The sequence below is a fragment of the Gymnogyps californianus genome, chromosome 8 (genome assembly GCF_018139145.2).
Source record: "Gymnogyps californianus isolate 813 chromosome 8, ASM1813914v2, whole genome shotgun sequence".
Taxonomy (NCBI): domain Eukaryota; kingdom Metazoa; phylum Chordata; class Aves; order Accipitriformes; family Cathartidae; genus Gymnogyps; species Gymnogyps californianus.
The window spans coordinates 9,583,214-9,599,845 of record NC_059478.1 but is presented as its reverse complement, the minus strand read 5'-3'; the positions used below and the strand labels follow the sequence as shown (position 1 = coordinate 9,599,845).

Genomic DNA, 16,632 nt, shown 5'->3' with positions numbered 1-16,632 from the left:
GTGCACATGAAGCACACATTTCTTCAGAATTTGCTTTTTAAGCTTGCTGCCCATTGTAGAAGTCTGTTTAAAACTGCATGGGCCATGAAGTACTGATTATGTCTGAAAAAAATTACATTTCTAATTGGAAATGTTTGAGAGTTAAAAAAACATACGTAATATACCACTATTTAAAGCAGTAATGAACCCTAAATTGAACCACTTCCTCATAGTAGCAACTGCTGTGTTGACAGCCATTCACAGCTTTTCTAATTGTAGTACAGGTTAAAACAAAGTATTAAATGTTTTAGCTCACTCATCTATGACATGCATACATTTATAATAAGCTTAAGCATTGGGAAAACACAGTCATTTGGTACTGACCAACTGCCCATACAAACAGGAGACCTTCTAGTAGTTCTGTATTGCCTGCTTTTCTCTGTCACTTCGCAGAATCCATTCAAAAATCCAGTGTCAACTTCTAATCTTGGAGCCACTGGGGTTTTTTGCTCGGTGGTTTGGGTTTTTTTTACGGTTCCATTAAGACCATTTAAAAATAGTAGTCTCGATAGAGCAGGGATGGAAACATTTAATTAAAAGTCAGACCTCACAGTCCTCATAAATTTAAGACATAGTTTTAAAAACCTGTTAAGGAGATGTGCCTTCTGGTTTTATTAAAAATGAAGGTAACATCAAATAAAAAGCAAAACTAAAGAAGAATAGGTAGAACATTTTACTTTTGTCAAACCTTAAATGTAAAGTATATTAAAAAAACATGGTTTGGAATTTCCAGAACAGGAATATAAACATGTATTTTCTATCCCAGAAAAAAATTCATGCGGGTGTTACAGTATTTGATCAGTCTCTACATCCACTGGTATGCAACATCAGCTTAATGTTATTAAATAGATACAGAGATAGCATAAATTCATACAAATACCAGGGTCTTCTGGCCTCAGTTATACTGCAGATGAAGCAAATCTGTTCTTTGGTAACTGGAGTAGGCTCATTCTCCATTCCAATGCAGGACTGTTAGGAGGCCATATTAGCCACTCATCTCAGAAAATTACAACTCCTGTAGACATAGTCTGGGCTACTTTTGTCACAAGAAAATAACATTAGAGGTGGTATTAGAGGTATAAATGCAAAGAAGTTAAAATTATTCATTCCTTGTGGTGGCTGTTTCAGGAAAAAAAATCCAAACTCTCTCCTTCTCTATTCATTGTTTAATCTAGGTAACATTTAGACTCATATGTAAAGGTATTTTGATAGATGGGAATGTACACATGCACACTTTCAGTTTAAATAAAGAGACTTGTGTGGAGAATGGCAATTGAAAGTTAACATGACTTGAAGGTATTCCTATAATAAAGTTTAAAGATTTAGTAAACTGGGACATTACAAATCCAAAAAAGTGTTTCTAGATTTTTCATCTTCCCTTTTTCAACAAAGACTGACAGAATATACATATACAGGTTGACATTTTGATTTATCCAAAACAATTTTCACTTTGCTCAGTTTGCAAGTCCTATTGACTAAAATGTAATATCATTCACAACAAAATATTTTCAGTAAGTGAAACAATAAGCAAAGAAAACCAAAACTAAGCTCAGAAGCTAAGTGGTTTAGAAAGCCTGGTAACATCTATGTGTGCGTAGGTGTGTCTATAATTTTTTTTTTATACATTATATATATAGACACACACACACATATATATACACACACACGTGCGCACATGCGCACGTGCACACACACATTTGTAACCTGCAGTGAAGATCAATCTATTTTCTAATAAGGAACAAAACACATTATTTAAAAATGTGGCTAATTTAACAAAACAGAGAAGAAACTGCTGCTATCAAAATATACAATTTGGATTGCAGACTAGAAGGCTAACAACATTAAAAAAATAGTTTTAAGCAAAACCCCTTTGCTTCTGAATAACAACAGGTATCAACCTGCCATAGCATGAAGCATCCAAACAAGATTTTATAAAAAGTTTAAACTGTGACCCTTCTTCATTTGTAAAGTTCTTGACATATCATATAGTGCGAGCTCTGGTCTCCAAACTGGAGCCCCTTTCATTTTCTCAATCCATACTTCAGGAAATAAATGGCAGCTGAAGGATTCAGAATCTCAAGTGAGATTTGTGCTTTACCATATACCTGAAAAAAATTAACAGAAGACAACATTACTACTCTTTTGGTATTTATAGAAATCTTACTCTCAGGAATAATAGGCACAGACTTTGTTAAAACAAAATTCTTAAGAGAATTAGCAAGTTGCCAAAAAGATGTAATGTCTTATATGCCATATAGCTCTGCATTATGCACAATATTTGTCCCACTAAAAGACAGTTAGCTAAAACCTTTGCTTTGAAGAAAATCTGTGTTTTCCAAGGCATCACATGATTTCTAACATTGGAAGACTGTTGTTAAAGATAACTCTAGTTCATTCTGGGATTTCAGATATATAGTTTAGCTGAGACTTTTAAATAAGAAGCTGTAGCAAGTTTGATGCTTGGAATTATTTTGACAATTCCCATAGAATTTTTCTTTTTGAAGTTCACTCAATCATTGCTGCGCAAGCAACATGAAAAGATTAAACATTCATGAAATGCATGGGCTTCTCCCTTCCCTCAATACTTCAACTGCTTCATGATAAGAAAGTTTCTTCTCTACAACATGCAAAAGGTATTGCAATGAACTTCCTATTCAGAGAGGGTTCTGAACCACAGAGAAGCAGAGTCAGAAGCAATGCTGCTCTTCACAGAGCTGCTGGTGCTCCTCCATCCCTCGCTTCTCACAAAAGGCAGGGCTAAGTACTTGGAAGGCCCCTAAGACCCAGAAGAATCACCAGTCCAAAACTCATTATGTGCCATATCTTTTTTTACTTCCTTCCTCTTCTACCCAGTGCTGTGGACTCAAGGGCATCAGGATAAGATAACGCTTCGTGGCTCTTTATCTTAAGGTAGTTTCTCACGTTTTCTAGACTGTCATCTAGTGAGGTGGAGAAAGGAGGAGAGCTTGTAAGCTCAGAACTGCAGTCCAAGGGGAGGGCTGGAGGAACAAAAGAAAACTCTACACCACCTAGCTTGTTCTCCATTCCATTCCTTCCGCCTAAAGGGAGGTGGGGAATCATGGTACTAATCGATAATTAATGGTAACTACCCTTCCTTTAAATCCATGCAGATTACACTTTGGAGATTATTATTTATAGTCTGTAATAAAATATAGTGGTATATATTTAACTGTATCATCAGAGAAAATCTAAACAAGCAGTATTTTCAAGCTAAAAAGATTGTTCAGATGTCTAATTTTTATACAATTCCCTTGTTGCCGTAACTTTTCATTCCCACCAAACATCATCAAAGCATGAGTGTAAAGGATTTTCAACAGGAAACATACCTGTCCAAAGTTTCCCAGAAGCGTAGAAATACTGGCCTGTCCAAGTGTCTTTTGTGGTAGCTTAGTTCTAACACTGTTACATCCCATTTCTGTACATTTGGATCAAGACGTACTTCATCATATTTGAGATGAAAAGCTTTAACTACAGGAAACAGGAAAACATTTGGTGTACAAACATGACGACTTTACAGTGTTTAATTATTAGTCAAAGAGAATTCCCACCTCACCCCTCTTCTTTCAGAATAAAGCCTGAGAACAAAATTAACGAGCCCATCTCTCAAGAATGTCAACTAGTTAATAAAGGGCACTGGGCTAAATATAGTGGTAGGTGGCCACTATCAGGCGCTCATGTTATTACTGGTTTTAGTGAAAGGGCAGCCCCTATTTTTAGATGCATAGATTCCAGGAGAATAGCAGAAACTCATTGCCAATTCAAGCACATTTTCTTTGGGAAACAAAGATGTTCTTTCTGAAAATCTTTGAACTGTCCAAGAATTTAAAAAAAGAAAAAAAAAAAAGGCATTTCTGAGACCATTGAGAAGGAAGCCTGGCTATTTCCTGAAAGTCTGCGTAGAAGACTGATAGCAGAATGCCAGTGTAACCCCCAAATGCTACATGAAGCATTCTCAGAAATTTAGTAACTGCCAATTTCCCCTGATCTAGTACTCTAGCCAAATGGCTAAAATAAATAAACAAATTAAAAAAAAAAATCAGTCCCCTTTTCCAGATACAGGTCAATCTATAAAATGATATATCTAGGAGCTTTCTAGAAGACTCGTATCTGAAATTAGCTTTTTTTTTTTTTCAATTAACAAATTAAAGAAGTGATCATCTGGCTTGTACCATTGCCAGATAAATTTCCAAACTTTATGAATGAAAACTAAGAATACATATACATTATCTTTGCTATACAATGCTGCATGTTTTAAAATAACTCCAGAGAAAGCAAATAAAGATATACTGGGGCTATGCATTTACAGAAAACTTAATCAACACCTGACAGAGCCTCTGCATTACGGTGAAACAATATTGAGCAAAAGACAACCCCTTTCTGAATCTGAAACAAATCAGTATTAAAACACACTAATGTGCTCTAGCAGCAAGACCTTTAAAATGGTATTCAAAATTAAATACTTGTTCATTAAAGTGACATCATTCAAAACTTCATCTCAAACATTCACTTGCAGATGCAAAAATAAGCTTGTCTGCTATGTGAACATTAAGCACTCAGACTACATGTAAAGAAAACTAAGGAGAACAATTTTAGAGACATAACTAACCAAATGCTACGTGACATAGCAATTGAACAAATAAAACTAGTTTGACAGGCTCTGGTCCAATACAAATTTTACTGAGGAATTCTTTATGGTAAGCTACCTGCTTGTTTTCCAAAACGACAGTGATAAGCTTTGAATATTTGTTAATCACTATGGACCCAGTGACTTACATGAAGAAATGCAAGCTGCAGATGAAACAATGAACTGTTGCAGATCCCAGAAACCACATTTATGAAGACTACTGAAGACTATAAATATGGGCAAAGTCATAGCTTCAGGAAAAGGTAAACACATACAACCAGACTGACATTGCCTGTGCTCACTCCATTTACACTGTTTTTATTTTGAGGAGTGAGCAAAGTCATTAGGAAAAGCCCTAGAGATACTCTTATTGGGAAAATATTTTAAAAATATCTCACTTTGAAACAACAGAATGCATTTCTAAAATTAAAAAAGGTCCACTTCAATGTATCTTTATGTACCAAGTAAGAACAGATATCCTTCTTTCACTTGAAAAATGTATGGATTTGTACACCTTCAGACTGAACTACGCAGGCTATGATTTTGATCTTTTGGCATAGCAAAGACTTAAAAAACGTCGAAGCATGTCATAACAATTCCTATGGCCCTCTACACATTTATATATACATGTAATGTTACAATTAATAGGAACTAGCATGCAACTACTAGCTAGACCTTAAATATTTAACAGCATTTTTCTTGGTTTTGCTTTTCACAATTCCCATTTTCTCTATATCTTCATTTTGAAGTGTTATTTTCTTCTTTCATTACTCTCTTTTGTTAAACTCCCTCCTGTGGTGTATTTTTTCTTTTACATTGACTTTCAGGCTCTTTCACTCTCTCCCTGTTCATTCTCAATCCCTCCCTTCAGCAACTCATTCTATTTTCTTGTTCACAGATACACCCTTAGCCTTCTGTCCGACTGTTTTCTTTTTTTGCTCCTTACCAAACTAGCATTCTCTTTCCGGCTTCTGCTTCACATACCAAGTATGTGCACACATAAAACCTGATCAAACTTGTTTCCGCATCACAGTGACTGGAAGGTGACAGACTGAACTAAGGTGTTTTTTGGTTTGCTGGTTTGGGGTTCTTTTTTTTTTTTTTGCTTTTGTGTGTACGCGTTGGTTTGTTGGTTTTTTACATCTGTAGCTCAGAAACCACTGGACACTAAAAGGTCATTTTCTAAGGCAGCTTCACAATGTAGCAACAGAGAACAGAAGCTGACAGTTTCTTTAGATACTATTGCACACACAGGCAGAAGAGTGAACTGTGTGAGAAAAGTGCAGCGTGTCTCAAAGCATTCTGGGCATAATTGTGATAACTCAAAAAAACTGTTCAGATCTATACAGTGGTAACATCGAGCTCACAACTTAAAAGTATTTGTATCTTATTAAACTTTCACCTTTTTGTCAGACACCAGATCCTATTTGTAAAGCTTTCTTAGTGAAATACTAGGTGATGAATCCTCTGTTCAAAGTAGTAATGAAATCTGAAGACAGCCTATAAACCTGTTATCTATGAAGTGTTATAATATACATTGTCTTTTCACTTTTTTTTTTTTAGAAGCTTGGAAAGTAAATTTATACACTAGCTATTTCTGAACCTCTTGTAAAGATGACAGCTCTGAGAAGATTTCCGTGAGCTTCCACAGGTCAGACCAGAGGCACTGTAGAGGGCACATTAATATTTGCCATCTGTGGGAAGATGTAAGCCCCTGTCTTCTCAAAAACCCGAGTCCAACAGCACTTTGGCAGTACTTTGCCATAAGCATAAACATCCCACAAAAACCCCCAAACAGAATAACAAACCCCAAAACACTTAAAAACAAAACAAAAAAACCCCTTACTTTTTGCAAAGATATCAACAGGTGATCCGTCAGGCAAGAGCCAAGGCCAGCCTTTGAACTGCCAAGCGGGACCCTGTACAAACACTGCCACCACACGATCCCTATGAACACAGAAACAGATGGACATGTTGATGGCCTTGAACATTTAAATTACATGCTTTCTTAAACAGGCAATATACCTTAGCATAGTTTCTTATTTTAGTAACAACAGTATAATACATTTAACAACCACACCTCCAGCAGAACTGCTTTTTCTCTGTTAAGCAAAAAAAAAAAAATTTCATGTGATTTTTCTGGACTTTTAGCTCTGTCCCTTTGCAGAATGCAACTCAGTTTCTCATGTTACGTTTATATGAAGTCAAACAGTGTTTCTTTCTAGTTATTATTACTTTGCTTTTAAAAAGTGCTCCAACATTTTAGAGTAATCTTCTATGAACAACACTGTAAACTGAGATGTATCAATTTAAAAGCCTTTATTCTGAATACTGTTAGCTTCTATTCCAAAAATTTATTAGAAGAGACAGCTGCTAAATTTCCGTAAAGTGCATCATTTATTGTAAGGGTATGTAACATTACCTGCAGTCTAAGAAAATAAATTTGTGGTGAAGATGAAGCTTTTACACTAATAAAACTTTAAAAAAACCATTTGAGAACAAATGACCTCCCACATATGGTCTTTTTCTTGAAAATTTACATCATCCAACCACGGTTCCTACCTACTACAACAAATAATTACCTCCCTAATGTAATCCCCAAATTTAATTCATCGTAAAGTCTACCAAATCCCAAATGGAAAAGAATAGTCAGGGTGGAGTTTGGTGGGGTTTTTTTGTTTTTTGTTTTTTTTATGAAGACAGACTAAAGCGTTGCCATTTGAAATGATGTTGCAGGTTTTGTAATGGCTAAAAAACCAGTGGCAACATGTTAATTTCTAGATACTAATATCTGATTCTCCCTTGGATAAAAACAAACTAAAACACCCACACCACTTCATCTCTTTGGTCAGAAGCACTTTAGGAACCATTTTAGATGGTTCTTAAAGGTTTGATCATTAAACAACTTAAGTGCTATTTGATATTTAGAATTTCAAACCCACGGATTTCTGATTAGTTCAAGTTCTCAATACAGAGAACAATTAATTTAGGAACAGGACCTTTTCAAAGTATTCCTCTCCATTAAAATCTAATGTGGAAGTTACAAAACCACCAAAAATGTCGTCGTGCATGTCTAAAATCTTCACACTTGTGAGGAAGAAGTAAAAATGTTGCCTAATTCATTATATCAAATAACGAAAAAATATTTCTCCAGAGTTTTGCTACTCAAAGAGAAATATGTTTTCTCCTGGTTAAGAAATTTTGTAAGGGGGATATCTATTTTACCAGTCTTGTGGCATGAGTTTCAGAGGTTGGTCTACTACTCGATAGGGTACAGTAACGCTGACTGTAGTTCCCCCAGGCTGCATCTGGTCCTTCCTCCTCTGTATTAGAGTTTCATTCTCTCGTTGACAGCCTTGTTTCTTCTTTTCATCTGATGGTACAAACCTTGGGGAATAAAGAAACATTCAGTAGACAAAAGCAATGTATTTGATGTAATCGGCAGGAAAAGTAACGACTTTATCAGAATTTTGCATTATTGGCAATAGTCACTGAAGCCATCTCATTTTCACTATGCCAAACCTCCATCACTACTCATTCAGAACAGCAAGAAAATAGAAGAATAATATTTCATCAGCCCTTATCATAAAACCAGTCATACTAAAAGGGTCTCTGCCCCTCAAAACTACAGCCTGACCTGTTCTTATACATTCGTGGCACTCCTTGCTGACCTTACCCAATACATTTGCAGATGAGTAGCCAGGTCACAACCTGCTAAATGGCTATAACTCGTTCTTTTTAGTGATCAGGGGTAACATGGGGAAGCTTGGGCACTAAGAAACAACTGCTTCCTGGAGCAAATTTTAGCGCTCTTGCTCTTGGGCCCATCAGAATTATGTTTTCTCAAGAAAGCTGGGATTTTTGGTCAAAAAGTTTTTTCAGTGTGGTTTTATTTTTTTGGATGATGGTGATTTTACATTAGCAATGATTCATCTGGTTACTACGATGCATGACACTACAATTCTGGATTTTTTTTTTTTTTTCTAAATAGCTTCTCTGATAGATTAAGGGCTCAGAAAATAAGGATAAGGTGATCCTCATGTTTTATGTAATCTCTGTATGACAAAAATAAATGCTTAAGATGCGACTCCCCCAAACGAATTACAGATCTTTTATTTTTCAGCCCCCCACCTTAAAAAAAATTCAATTCCATTTCAAGAGTCTCTTCTTTATGGCGATAATAAAAATAAAATACACAGAACAGTTCTCAAAATTGGCATCATAAATGTGAGAGTAGTGTACGCCTTTTTACTGATGAATCTCAGTGGATTTTGTCAAACGGAAAGATAACAAAATCATGCATTTTATAGAACTAAAACTATGTTACAGAAAGGTAAGCTGAAGTGACCAGTACCACCTACCAGGCCAGCAACAGAGCAGAGCTCAGACCCATGTTCTCCTAATATTCTATTCAAAACCACCCAGCTGCACTACTAACACTGTTTGCCACTGACATTTCATTTCCAAAACTTCTGAAAAAAAAGAAACACTATGTTTCACTTAACTGCAAAAGTTATCACGAGTATTGGTGCCACATTTTAAAAACACAGTATTCTACATAATTGGTAAGATTTCTCTTCATTATAGTACAGATGGTGCTTTTTAAAAGTTTACTACATTTTTCGGGTAAGTTGTTTGCACCATTTCTATTTGTTCTCTTCAACCTATTTCTTTTTGAATACTAAAAAACAATTTGAATGTGCTTAAACAGGCAGACTGCACTTCCTATTGCTGGAAAAATAGAAAAAAGGAATGAAAAATGAAATATAAGGAAAAGTTCATTATTCAGTCAACTTGAAAATACTAGTTTTTGCTACATCTTATATCCAATAAGAAAATGGCATTTTGGGGAAAAAAAAACCCCAAACAAACATGTTTTAAGGCAGCACGTGGAAACTGTCAATAAACCTTCAAGCAAAACTATTTTACTTTCCTAATATAAATAAACAGTTGAAGCCCCCTTATACTCTTCACGATTTAAGAGTGTTTCAAAAACAGAAAGTCACAACCAATTTCTGAAGTGTGCATCCAAATGCATACAACTGCACTGGAAAATTAAAAAACAAACTGCAAATGACTATGAATTGTGCACTATAGTTGACTAGTATTGCAAATACAGAAAAAGCATTACAGATGTTAAATGATAAGCTATAAATTAAATTATGCTTATCTGTCTAGTACATGTAAAACAACACCATTCTAAAGAAAATACAGACAAAAAAGCTGTACAGGATACACTGGGAAAAAGTATACTTAGGCCAGCTAGAATATTATAAGAAACCTGTTAAGACAGTCAATTTCACCAATAATTGAAGTAATTAGAAAACAGTTAATATTGAAATATATTTTATCTACCACAACCGACTGACGCATACACTTGCGTGCTACACACAGAAGCGTTCAACACAGTTCACTTTGGAAAAAGCTACCAAACATGACATCAGAATTAAGTATTTCTAGTCAAGTTGCTAATTTAAAAACTCAAAAGTGAGGCGGAACTTTAACCATGAGCATACCTAATGGCCTGTCCTGCCAACATGTTGCAGGCTTTGTTTTGCCAATACTAACTGATAGGAAACTATTTTATAACTTAAAATAAGGATTTCTTTGGTGGTCTTGAGCTTTTAAGAAAACCATTCATGAGTCTCTCCTCACCCATCAGAACTAAGGAATCTGGGCTGGAAAGATGGAAATAAAATGGTTTTTTTTAAAAATAATTTTAAAAATTACAAAAAAAATGCCCCTCAAACACCTTTTACCCAAGTGGCAAGGCCTACATGAAAAGCCAGGATCACCTAAAATGGTGGAGCGCTTGAGAAGAATTTTGTTCATTATTACATGTCCCATGCACTAAATGAGAACAAACTCTTACAGAACATGTAAATAAAAAACAAACAGCCATACATACATTACAGTGATAATCAAATATTCATATGAACAGGAATCTAAAAGGTCACATTTTTCATTTAATTTGTAAATGTGAGGAAGCAAACACATTTTAAATGGGAACAGGAAACCTAGCCACCCCTGCCAAATTAGACAAGAAGCAATATTGCTGTTCTACGGAGTCTAACAATTTCACCACTGTATCTGAGACCCCTCAAATTTGGCTGAAACAGGCATTCTCAATTCTACTTCTAGCTTTAAATGTTTCTGTGTTTAAGAATTCATTTCAACACTAGTTTATTGACACTTTCTCTCCATTTCAGCTCGAAACTGTGTAACAGCCATTAAGGCACCATTCGGTTGTGCCTCAGTTATGCATCTTCTAGACAACAGCTTCAGTTTTATTTACTTATTTATTAAAAATGTGAATATTTTTCAATGCATTTCTCCAGGACAGAACATAAAATATCTTGTTATCTGAATTTTCTGAAGAAAAAAAAATATCCATGAGCAGATTCACATGGAACAGTAGAGAAGATGACTGTCATAAAGAAAGCATTGAAGGAAATGCTTACATATATGTACACACACAGAGTACGGGAATAAATGACAGCTTACAGAAAGTTTATGAAATACATGCTTGCATTTCCGGGAACCATCGATTCAGTAAGTATAATAAAAGCCATGTGCTCAATAACTGAGAATCAATAGAAATTACTGTATGATTATAAATATAATCATGGCTTACTCCACCACTACCTAGACATAAGAGACAAGCTTAAGAAATCTGAGTATTAAAGAAAACACCAAAAAACCCAGCTTCTCTTGGGAAGCATTTGCCACAATACTATAGCTGGTGGCTTAACTACACATCTGTACTTGACACCTTTTTAATCATCCAACACACTACAAATGTGTTCTGAAACCTGGCTGTGCAGAAGCTTACATTTTTTTGTTGCTTCTCCAGATGACTATTCCCTAGTAAAAAAAAAAAATTCCATATCTACTTAGGATCCATTTTTATACCCCTACTAGGAAACTCAATTCTCTTGCTGTTAACTGCCAAAATCATTATCCACATAAACACTGGTGCACTCTCTCACTTTAGAAAGACAGCAGGTCCCTTTCCTAAGGTAACAGGCAAGTGACTGAACAAGACCAAGTTATGGAGGTAACTGGTAAGATACTATCCACTGAACTGCCAGAACTGCTCACGCCTAGGCGCTAAACTCACATCAATTGCTAGCATTAACTTTAAACCACTTTCACTGAGATCAGGTCAGCACTTTCTGGCCCCCAACTCAGGCCTACTGAAAAACGCATGAACCAAGAATAAGGCAACTCCAATGCTGGACAGTAATGGAGATCATCATAATATACATTTGATTGTGTTTAGAACTGGAGACTTATTTTTACAACCCTCTCAATATTTTTGTTAGATTACAGTATCAAAAGCTTCATACACCTATTTCTGCAAGAGAACAAAGCTTTTTTTGTAATACATCATCCCTGAATCTCTCAGATAGTTTGCTCAATATCAAAGCTGGCTAAATCTCAGTGAGTTGCCTGGCCACATATGGTGAAACATATCATGAGTAAAAGCATCATCATAATAAAAATACATAATCATCATCTAATCATTTACATCTGCCTGATATAATTCCTGCCTCACTTTTGTTCCATGTAAAGCAGAAGCATTGCCTCTGAAAAGCCTAACTTCAAACATTCTCAAGTACTTAGTCTGGAAAGCCAGATTTTACACAATAATTATGACATCCAGTGTTGCATTCAGATAGTGAATAAGAATAAAGTGTATTATATGAAATATTTTTTAAGAAGCTTCACAATATACCATAAAGTATGGAACCCAAATACTCATTCTTTATTGTCACACACTTCACAGAACTGTGCTGCCTCAGGTATCAGGCATAGAAGAAAAAGTTGCCCTGTAAACAGCCCGTGTCACACGTGTATCACAGCTTCCATACCCTAACAATCCTGGGGGCCTCATTCTTCCAGGGTTCTCCTACATTTCTTAGCAGTTTCCCTTGCAATGGCTCTTACTCTTCCAGCTCCAAAAATCCCTTCTCCTTGTGCTATATCATTGATCTCCTCTGATGGCTAATACAAGCAGGCTGATTACCTCTAGAAATACAAGAAATTCAAATCTACCTGCATCTTCCTCATCAGGGGTAAGTGAGGAAGTATTAATTTGGGTGTGTCTTTTCTATCTGGACAATATTTCTTTATTCCAAAACTTGTGGCAATGACATGTATCTTCCAGATCTCTACTCTTCTGTCAAACTTAGCTGAAAGTGGAGAATGAGTTAAAGGTGGCAGTGACTTAGAGGCAGAAATTAGGTAAGTCTTCTTTCCTTGGAAAGCTGTCACGTATCTATCAATCACACTCTACATCAAGGCTAGTTCTACACTCTGCATACCTGAGCAGTAAAAACAAACCCTGCAGCCATTCCTAAACAAACTACTTCAATAAATTTGAATGCAAAAAAAATACAGGCCAGGTGGCATATTTTCTAGAAGAGTGCTAGAACTGTCATGGCTAAATTAATATCTTGCTCTTCTAAATTCTGCCATTGCACTTCTGATTCATTAACATACCTTGCTTCTTCACTTTGTCTTTCACACTTGTTAACTACATCAGTGTCCTCCTTTGAACCCTTAAACTTAATTTCATTTTTTTCTAGATCATGTTCTTTACACCCTAATGCTCAGCCTCCTCTTGGGGAAGGTCTCGAGAAGTTAACCGTAGCTCTACCCCAGTGGGGCTGAAAACAGTGCAAGCCTCCTAGCACAGATATACTTAGACATGACATATAGGTGCTTTATTCCATTATAGGTTTTCCTGTACTAGAAAGTCACAAGTTACATAGATGTAAGATCCAGGGCTTGTAGTTGCGAAATTTTTTCTTGAACATAACAACCCACATAAACAAGGAACATCCTCTGTCAACACAATTATATCAGTCCAGTAACTGCTTGCACATTAAACTATAATGTTAAAAGCTAGCCTTCTCTCTGATTAAGTATTTTGGAAGAGGCACCAAGAGTCCAGTATGCTTACTGGATCTTTGATGATATGTGGCAGTAATCTAGGAACTAGAAATAGCTGGAGATCAGAAGGCACCTGGTATCTCACAGCACATTTTAAAAAAATTCTAGGGCAACTCCAGTGAAAGCTGTACCACCGCAGTAAGGACAGCCTATTTTTGAAGAAGAGCAGTGTATAGTCTCATGAAGGACAACCAAAGTGCTGAAGGTGGAAGAAAGAAGAGCTCCCTACTTCTTGAACCATTGCAGACAATCTCTAACAGTGTATTTCTCTGTGAAAATGACTGCCTGTTTCAGAAAAATTAACTGGTATTAACTGATAGGCAACTCTAAATACCATGATCTGTTGGACAAGCAGAAAGATATATATTTTTTTTTTAAACCATAATAGTGAATTTTACCTTACCACATAGAAAGTAATTTGCAGCGTTGACTGCATTCAGCCATAATGAATTAAATCTTAGAATCAGATGTGTGATGCAATAAATAAGTTTTAGCAACTCATTAATATTTCCCTGAATGAATTTGCACCAATACTTAACGACAATGTTTTACTCTTATTTTTGTTGTATGTGAACTTTAAAAAAATTCTTTATTTATACAACCAGCTGACTTGCTTAGCTGATACAGCCGTTTATCTAAAACAGAGGCCACCCTCTGGTCGCCTTCTCTTTTACAATAACCGTGGTCATTTCCCAAAATCTTTTCTGAGCTCCGTGAGAACACTGCCCTTGCTCATCTTCTCTAAGTCTTCTTCCATTGTAAGGGTTTGTTGATCGGTTGCACATGTGTGCATATATGTTACATAAAAGAAAACCACTACAGACATTAGAAATGGTACTGTAAGACTTCTCAGTCTGCTCATTTGGCCCACAGGTCACAACTGGGCAAAAACTCTGAAAATACATTTTTGCTTTTTTCCTGCTATTCAAGAGGCATTAATATCTTTTATACTCTGGTCTGTAGAACTAGCTTGTCATGAGACAGCAGATACTCCCTCTTGCTTAATTACTGATTTGGTACTGGTATACCTTTATATCTGAAAACAGTTTTTTATGCAGTAGGTTCTAATCAACTACTTACTTCAGATCTTGCAGAAGGTCCTTTGCGTTAAGCATCGTTATTAAAGAGGTCGTGGCTGCTGGAATAATGATTATGGGAGTTCGAGATCCTGTAGAGATAATAAAGTTACATTTGCCTGGGGTTTTTTTTTGTGGTGGTTTTGGTTGTTGAGGTTTTTTTCCTCCCCCTTTTTTCATTAAAGGAACTGTACATAAAAACAAAACTCTTGCTTAACAGATCAAAATAATGGAAAAATATTCAAGGAAAATGGTAGTAAATCTTTTCTAAACTGAAGGTTTTCATTCACCAAAAAAAGCATACCCCTGTATCAAGAGTCTCTAAATATGGGTAGGACCCATATTTAGCAAAACAGAATGCTGTCTGCATTCCACTGCTTGTTTATATTGTTGCTTGTGGTTCCAGCAAAAGATAGAGTGGGCACAATTCACACAAAAATGAAAAGGATCGTGTAACTAAAATTGACTCACCTTTTTTCTGGTTTGGAGGTGGTCTTGCTTGAGAAACTGAGAAAAAACAGAAAATATGGCAGAATGACTAATACATAAATACAAATGTCATTGTAAGGCAACTTTTCAGTGTTTTTAGTTGCAGGAGTGAACAGAGAAGAGTCCCACTATAGTCATTACATCATTTTCACAGATGCAATACACAAAGTTGAAGAAGGGATTTATAATTTGGGTCTCAGTATTCAGAAGACAAACAGCTTTTGACCATCTGAAACAGATGTTAGGACAGTTGAGTCAATCTCTCCTAATTTTACTGAAACTAGTCATCTTTCTCCATCCTCCTCAAAAGGTCGGGGCACTATAGCATTGACAAAAATTGCCAGCAATCTTGAAAAAAGCTGCTTATAGATCTTAAGTTCAATAGTGCGGAACCAACATGGAGACTGTTTCACAACAAACTAACATTTACAGACCTTCACCTTTTCATTAGTAGTTATTATTGTACATGATATCAGTAGGATTTAGCTATCCTTAACACATATAGAACTTTCAACAATCAAAATCTGAATTTCAGGCTTACTCAAGTTAATTTTGGATTGCAGTTTGAGTTACATGAGCTCTTTGGGTGCCAGAAACAGTGAAACTTGACAGATATCACAGCACTCAAGCAGAAAAACCACAACCAACCCCCCCCCCCAAACAACAAAAAAACCCCCAAACCACTAAACAAAAATACACAAACAAACAATACTGGCTAGATAGAAACCAAAGAATTCTCCCCCCACCCCCCCAATAAAATGTTTTCACTTCAGTCTTCCAAGTTGTGACCTCCTCGATATGGGAGATACTTCAGTCCAAAGTTGGAAAAGCATATATGTTTCTTCACTTTGGTGCTATTACTGAATAACCTGGCTTCCTCCAAATAAACATTTTATAGTTCAGTTTTCAGGAGTCCTAACTTAAGGAAAGAACTGTTGTGCTTGATAGTTATCAACATACGCGTTTATCCTAATTCACAAAATCAGAAAACAGTGAGTAGTAGAAAGATTGATGCAGACTAACTCAAGTCTCAACTGCTACTATGCATGACAAATTTCATTAATTGACTTCCAATTTCATAGCACCAACTTGCTCATGTTTATTTATGACCAACTGTTTCAGAAACTTCCTAGAACAGTATAAATATTCACAACATATAGTTGCCATTGTTGAAATATTGAGACCATATCCTTAATTATCTTTTCCTGACACTGTCAAATGCACAGATATAATTGGCAACACTATATTGAACTACATGAACTTTACCTACCCAATGATTTTTTTTTTTTTTTTTTAAATCTAGGTATCTCCTTAATGTAAAAAAGTTCCTGAAACATATGGGCAGCATAAGCTGCCCAAAAAAAAAAGGAAAAAAAAAAAAAAAAAAAAAAGGAGGGGAGGGGAAAAAAAAAAAGGCATCTGTAA

The 16,632-nt window shown here is 35.8% G+C and overlaps 1 protein-coding gene across 1 annotated transcript in view; it reads right to left on the bottom strand.

Moving 5' to 3' along the window:
• Window positions 1-630: 630 nt before the first annotated feature.
• CDC73 (cell division cycle 73) overlaps window positions 631-16,632 on the bottom strand; it is a 108,612-nt gene continuing 92,610 nt past the window's right edge. Inside the window, exons 12-17 of the mRNA XM_050900583.1 lie at window positions 15,190-15,225; window positions 14,723-14,810; window positions 7,910-8,071; window positions 6,531-6,631; window positions 3,387-3,528; window positions 631-2,144 (exon numbers count right to left, since the gene is read on the bottom strand). Of these exons, the coding sequence (XP_050756540.1) occupies window positions 2,108-2,144; window positions 3,387-3,528; window positions 6,531-6,631; window positions 7,910-8,071; window positions 14,723-14,810; window positions 15,190-15,225 (566 nt within the window). The 3' untranslated portion in view covers window positions 631-2,107. The remainder of the gene's footprint in view (window positions 2,145-3,386; window positions 3,529-6,530; window positions 6,632-7,909; window positions 8,072-14,722; window positions 14,811-15,189; window positions 15,226-16,632) is intronic.